Source organism: Austrofundulus limnaeus, unplaced genomic scaffold (assembly GCF_001266775.1).
Source record: "Austrofundulus limnaeus strain Quisiro unplaced genomic scaffold, Austrofundulus_limnaeus-1.0 Scaffold229, whole genome shotgun sequence".
In the NCBI taxonomy this organism is placed as follows: Eukaryota; Metazoa; Chordata; class Actinopteri; order Cyprinodontiformes; family Rivulidae; genus Austrofundulus; species Austrofundulus limnaeus.
In genome coordinates, this window is record NW_013952631.1 from 671,478 (window position 1) to 678,408 (window position 6,931).

The 6,931-nt window shown below is 36.3% G+C and overlaps 1 protein-coding gene across 1 annotated transcript in view; it reads right to left on the reverse strand.

The window, feature by feature from the left end:
• LOC106525494 (RING finger protein 17) overlaps positions 1 to 6,931 on the reverse strand; it is a gene marked incomplete at its 3' end in the record, with an annotated part of 58,284 nt that overhangs the window by 41,345 nt on the left and 10,008 nt on the right. Inside the window, 6 exon segments of the mRNA XM_014019757.1 lie at positions 3,911 to 3,987; positions 4,169 to 4,328; positions 4,493 to 4,596; positions 4,672 to 4,761; positions 5,520 to 5,613; positions 5,720 to 5,817. Of these exon segments, the coding sequence (XP_013875211.1) occupies positions 3,911 to 3,987; positions 4,169 to 4,328; positions 4,493 to 4,596; positions 4,672 to 4,761; positions 5,520 to 5,613; positions 5,720 to 5,817 (623 nt within the window).

The following is a 6,931-nucleotide window of genomic DNA, read 5'->3' on the forward strand; positions in this document are numbered from 1 at the left end:
ACACAACTCGCTACATCACCAAAATTGACCAATTTTGTTTCTGTATGTATATTTTTGACCCAGCAGATTTGGTGACATTTTCACCCATAATAAATTTATGAAAGAACCAAATTTTATGACTGTTTTTTGTGACAAACATGTATGTGTTCCGATCACTCTATCACAGAAAAATAAGAGTTGTAGAACTTATTGAAAACTCAAGACAGCCATAACATTATGTTTCTTTACAAGTGTATGTAAACTTTTGACCACAACTGTATGCCCATCTAACAAAGTCATTGTGTTAGATGGGCATAAGATATCGCATTATATTGATTGCAGACATGTGAATTGAATTTAATCAAAATCGTATCGTGACAGACTTTGTGATATCAAGAAATATCGAATCGTCATCCAAACATAGATGCAATATCGTATCGTGATAAAGCTGGTGATTTACACCCCTAATTTCTACTATGATGGTGTGGTGTTTAATAGAAGATCATTTTAATAATTTTAAATATTAGACAAATTAAACAATATACAAAAATTTACAGCAGATATTATTACTGAAAATGCTGTGATCAGATCTTAAACAGTTGTGTAAAAATAAATACAGTGCCTTGCCAAAGTATTCCGCCCCCTTGAACTTTTCAACCTTTTGTCACATTTCAGGCTTCAAACATAAAGGTATAAAATTTAATTTTTTTGTGAAGAATTAACAAGTGGGACACAATCGTCAAGTGGAACATATTTAAACTTTTTTAACAAATAAAAAACTGAAAAACTGAGCGTGCAAAATTATTCGGCCCCCTTGTGTTAATACTTTGTAGAGCCACCTTTTGCTGCAATTACAGCTGCAAGTCTTTTAGGGTATGTCTCCACCAGCTTTGCACATCTAGTGACTGCAATTCTTGCCCATTCCTCCTTGCAAAACAGCTCAAGCTCAGTCAGATTGGATGGAGAGCATTTGTGAACAGTAGTTTTCCGCTCTTTACAAATTCTCCAATTGGATCCGGGTCTGGACTTTGACTTGGCCATTCTAACACCTGGATATGTTTATTTGTGTAATTTAATTTCGTTGTTTTACTTGTTGTGTAAACCATTTCATTGTAGATTTTGCTTTATGTTTTGGATCATTGTCTTGTTGGAAGATAAATCTCCATCCCAGTCTCAGGTCTTTTGCAGGCTCCAGCAGGTTTTCTTCCAGAATGGTCCTGTACTTGGCTCCATCCATCTTTCCATCAATAATAACCATCAACTCTGTCCCTGCTGAAGAAAAGCAGGCCCAAACATTGATGCTGCCACAATCATGTTTGACAGTGGGGATGGTGTGCTTAGGGTGATGAGCTGTGTTGCTTTTACGCCAAACATCTTGTTTTGCATTGTGGCCAAAAAGTTTGTTGTTTTAATCTGACCAGAGCACCTTCTTCCACGTCTGGTGTGTCTCCCTGGTGGCTTGTGGCAAACTTTAAACAAGACTTTTTATGGATATCTTTGAGAAATGGCTTTCTTCTTGCCACTCTTCCCAGGGTTCCTACAGTTTAAGGTAAGTTAAATTTAAGACCTTTTAAGACTTATTAATGCCAAGTGAAATTAAATTTAAGACCAATTTCATAATAAACACAAACGACAAAAAAATAACAACTGTGGCAGAAACTCATAAAAGTATTTTTGGTTAAATTATTAAAATATTGCTAAAGACGAACTGTTTTTATCCATATCTAACTATAGCAGAAACATTCTTAGCAGTCAGTTTTAAACTTAATTTAATTTCTGGAAATCCTCTAACAACCCAAAATTTGGAGTTTTATGGCCCACAGTGGGGTCGTAACCCCAATTTGTTGTAGATGGAACATTAAAGTGCCTGTGACATCAATTTTTTGTATGAAAAGTGAATTCATTTTTGGAAAGACATTAACATATTACAAAACAAATTTCACGTTGCTCAGATCGACAGTTGTTGAGATACAGTATTTGCAAGTGAAATAAGAGGAAGTGATGTCAAAGGGGAATGTCTGCATGTGAATATTTAAAATATATATTTTTACCAATTATTTTAAAGGGGCAATATCATGTAAAATCAACTTTTTTGAGTTTTATATCATGTTATAATATTACACTCTCATAAAAAACATGCCCAAAGCCTTGCTTTGACTCATTCATGCATGTTTGAGAAATCCTGCAGCATTTTTAGGCAGCCATGCAGAGGAGGAAAATGACAGGTGGGGACCAGAAACGCCCCTGGGACGTGTCTTTAAGCCGAACTTCCTCATGGCAGAGCGCACCCCCTCCCCACACACCCCGCCCATAACTCCTGCAGCCTCTCAGCACTAAGAGAGCAAAAGTGAAAGTGAAACTTACTGTCCACTGCTCTCCACACTACTTCTCACTCAGTGAAGCTCTTTTCAGATTCAAAATACCTTTGAGGAAATGTATTTTCAGATGCCAAGTAAATTGCATCATATCGCACAGGCGAAACAAACACCCCTGAAAGGTGATGGGGACGGGACAGAAGCAGGAGGAGGTTCTTAAAGAGACAGGCCAATTTCAAGGCATTTAGATGAGGAAGTGATGAGAAGATAAGTTTATTTTCTATTTAAACATAAAAACAGCATTTTAATAACAGCTAAATGTGACAGATACTTTATTAATGTATAGTATTTAAATATATGCATGAGAAACACAATGTTGGCCCTTTAATATTTGAAATGAGTTACAATCATCCTATGTAAAATATGTTAACACTTTTAAGACTTCTGGAAGATTGATTTAAGACATTTTAAGTCTAATTAAGGCCTTATTTTTGGATTGATGAATTCAAGGCCTTTTAACACTTTTTAAGGACCTGCAGGAACCCTGCTTCCATGGAAGGTGAGATTTGTGCAGTGTACAACTGATTGTTGTCCTATGGACAGGCTCTCCCACCTCAGCGGTAGATCTCTGCAGTTCATCCAGAGTGATCATGGGCCTCTTGGCTGAATCTCTGATCAGTCTTCTCCTTGTTCCAGATTAAAGTTTAGAGGGATGGCCAGGTCTTTGTAGATTTGCAGTGGTATGATACTCCTTTCATTTCAATATGATCACTTGCACAGAGCTCCTTGAGATGTTTAAAGCTTGGGAAATCTTTTTCTATCCAAATCCAGCTTTAAACTTTTCCACAACAGTATCTCAGACCTGCCTGGTGTGTTCCTTGGTCTTCATGATGCTCTCTGCACTTTAAACAGAACCTTGAGACCATCACAGAGCAGGTGCATTTATACAGAGACTTGATTACACACAGGTGTTTTCTATTTATCATCATCAGTAATTTAGGGCAACATTGGATCATTCAGAGATCCTCACTGAACTTCTGGAGTCAGTTTGCTGCACTGAAAGTAAAGGGGCCGAAAAACATTGCACGCACTTTCAATTTTTTATTCGTTAAAAAAGTTTAAAACAGCCAATAAATTTCATTCCACTTCATGATTGTGTCCCATTTGTTGATTCTTCACAAAATTTTTAAACTTAAAATCTTTGAAGCCTGAAATGTGGCAAAAGGTTGCAAAGTTCAAGGGGGTGAATACTTTCACAAGGCACCGTACATGCAAGTTTGAAGGACCTGAAACAACGATGTAACAAGACACAGACTGAAGAGCTTACACAGAAAGTCATTATTTAAAAGTCTTTTTGGCTGAAGGTGGTTCTTTGAAAGGTTTTTGAATCGTGAGAAGAACATGTTTTTCTAGACACTGTTTCTTCCTTTTTGCTGTGTTCAGACCATAAAAACGTGCTGTTCATGAAAAGTGGATTTTTTTCCTGTATTTATTTATGCTAATAACTACAGTATGTTTGTCATTTCTTTATTGTGTGTCTTAAACTAAAGAATTAAAACTAACTTTTTTTGCTATGACAGTACTAAGAATGAATTAAATTAAGTGTAAAAACAAACCTCAGTCCAGGACCCACAGCAACGTCTTTCGTAGTAAATGAACTGTCATCAACAGGAGCTTGCAGCGTCTCTAGGACCTAATAACCAAATACAGATTGCATAATTCAGTTATTAATTCTTTTGTACAATTAAAAAACAATTGTTTACAAACCCGGACTTTCAAAATCCATAAACTATCAATACAAATAACAAGCTTGAACATTTATATAACTGTTCACTGAGTGTAAAATCGATGTATGAAAGAAAAACAATTCAAACCTTATCCAAGATGCAGTACTGCTCCAGGAAAGGGACACGACGTACTTCTTTGGCCATCTGCATGGCAATCTCCAAAGTTTTAATTCTCTCCTGAACCTGAGACACTGCTACTTCACTGGTGGAGAACTGTGCATCCAGGTTTGTGAGCTGTTCATCCTTCCTGTTGATCAAGACAATTACAAGCAACAAGACAGATGATGCTTTAAAGACTTTTAGAAAACCATGAAATGAAATTAATACAATTTTTTCCTCAGAAAACTCAGTCAGATCCACACGAACGGTTTACTCGTTAGATCCCTAATTTCTGAAAGCTCATTTTCATACCACTTCTGAACAGCATGTAAGGCTTTATCTGAAGCCTGCTTGATCTCCATCTCTAGTCGGGCTTGCTCTCTCTTTTTCTGCTCTGCCAAACCAGCTGTCAGAGTCTGCACACAGGATAAAAACAGCAAAGTCACTAAATATAGAAGAGTTTAGACTTTTTAATGCAGTAAAGCTTTCACCTTATAAATGTGTTTCAGCTGGGTAAGACTTTCAGAAGCTTGTGCCAATGCCTCATCCACAACCGTCTCGGTCTTCTCAACATCTGCAGGCTACAGAAAACACGACCAGAGTTATTTGTTGTTTTTGACACTGCAACATTTGAGCTCCAACTTCAATTTGAGAAGTATACTACGTGATAGAGTTGTGTTGTGTTGGAAACACAGATAAGATTAACAAATTGCTGTTTGCGTGGCTGGATGCTTAATTTCTTGACAACATGAAGATCAGACAACAGAGATAAAGAAATAAAAATATTTTCTCATCAAATATTTGGCAACACTAGGCTCCTTAGATATAAATTTATTTTGTACAAATGACTTATTTTATAATTATGAAGCCCAATTAGTCTTTTACCAGCAGATTGCCCCTTTTCCTTGTGAGACCCTCTTTTGATGCTCACCTGATGTCTTAACAAATTAATTCCTTACAACAATGTGCTGCATATATTTATTATTTATTTTTTTACTGTTATTTAATCATATATCTTGATTAATGCAAAGTAGTTGTGTAATTCAGTAGCACGTCGTGTGTTTTGGTACTGGCGGAGTTATGTGCAAATCCAAAAGAGGTTTTTATCAATTTGATTAGACCTCTAGATTTAAAAAAATAGAGACAGACAAATTATCAGGCAATCACTTTTAAAATATGCATTAGATATACTCTTATTTACCCAAAAGGAAAAAAATATCGTGCCATTTCTGTCACTGCATTTCTAAAGATTGACATGGCCCATAGAAAAATTGGTTGAGCTCCATTTAAAAATAAAGATGAAAGATGGTTTATTTTAAAGCAAGTTCCCAAAACTAACCTTTGTGAAATCCACAGATGCCTGCTCTGTGTTTCCAGTGTTAGTGTCTCCAGAGGTTGATGGAGCAATCTTCCTACGAACTCTTGATCTATCACTACAGAGGTTTCAAAAGACAAAATCACCAAAACAAATATAAAAAAAAAGTTTGATTTTCTGAACTTTTAATGCAAACCATGAAGATAAAAGCTTTGGTATTGTACCTTCTCATCTTGTTCACTTTAGCAGTGTAGATCAGACCAATGATCCTGCTTTCTTCCTGCAAGCCATAAACTCCTGCTTCTGAAAGGGTTGACTCAACCTACAAAGAGGGATTTTATCTTTTATTATTCTATCATTTTATCATTCTATCATTTTAGAGGTTTCAGAGGGAAAACACATGCTTCAAACCACAAATACAACTGACATTTTTTGATATATAACTGACATCTAGAAAATATATACAGGTGGTGGTCATAAAATTAGAATATGATGAAAAAGTTGATTTATTTCAGTAATTCCATTCAAAAAGTGAAATTTGTATATTATATTCATTCATTACACACAGATTGATATATTTCAAATGTTTTATTTCTTTAAATTTTGATGATTATAACCGACAACTAATAAAACCCCCAAATTCAGTATCTCATAAAATTTGAATATTGTGAAAAGGATCAACATTGAAGTCACTTGGTGCCACAATCTAATCAGCTAATTAACTCAAAACACCTGCAAACGTCTTTAAATGGTCTTTCAGTCTAGTTCTGTAGGCAACACAATCACGGAGAAGACTGCTGACTTGACAGTTGTCGAAAAGACGACCATTGACACTTTGCACAAGGAGAACAAGACACAAAAGGTCATTGTTAAAGTTTGCTGCACAACATTTACACAAGCCTGTGAAATACTGGGAGAATATAGTCTGGTCAGATGAGACCAACATTGAACTGTTTGGATGCCAGAATACACATCATGTTTGGAGGTCAAATGGCACTGCACATCAGCCCAAAAACACCATACCAYCAGTGAAGTTTGGAGGTGGGAACATCAAGGTGTGGGGCTGTTTTTCAGCATATGGTACTGGCAAACTTCAAATAATTGAAGGAAGGATGAYTGGAAAAATGTACAGAGACATTCTTGATAAAAATCTGCTTCCATCCACCAGGATGATGAAGATGAAACGTGGCTGGACATTTCAGCAAGACAAGGAGCCCAAACACAAAGTCAAGGAAACTCTCAGTTGGTTTCAGAGAAAGAAAATAACCTGAATCCAATAGAAAACCTATGGAAAGWACTAAAGATCAGAGTTCATAGAAGAGGTCCAGGAAACCTTCAAGATTCAAGACTGTTTGTGGAAGAATGGGCCAAAATCACACCTGAGCAATGCATGCGACTAGTTTCTCCATACAGGAGGCATCTTGAAGCTGTCATTG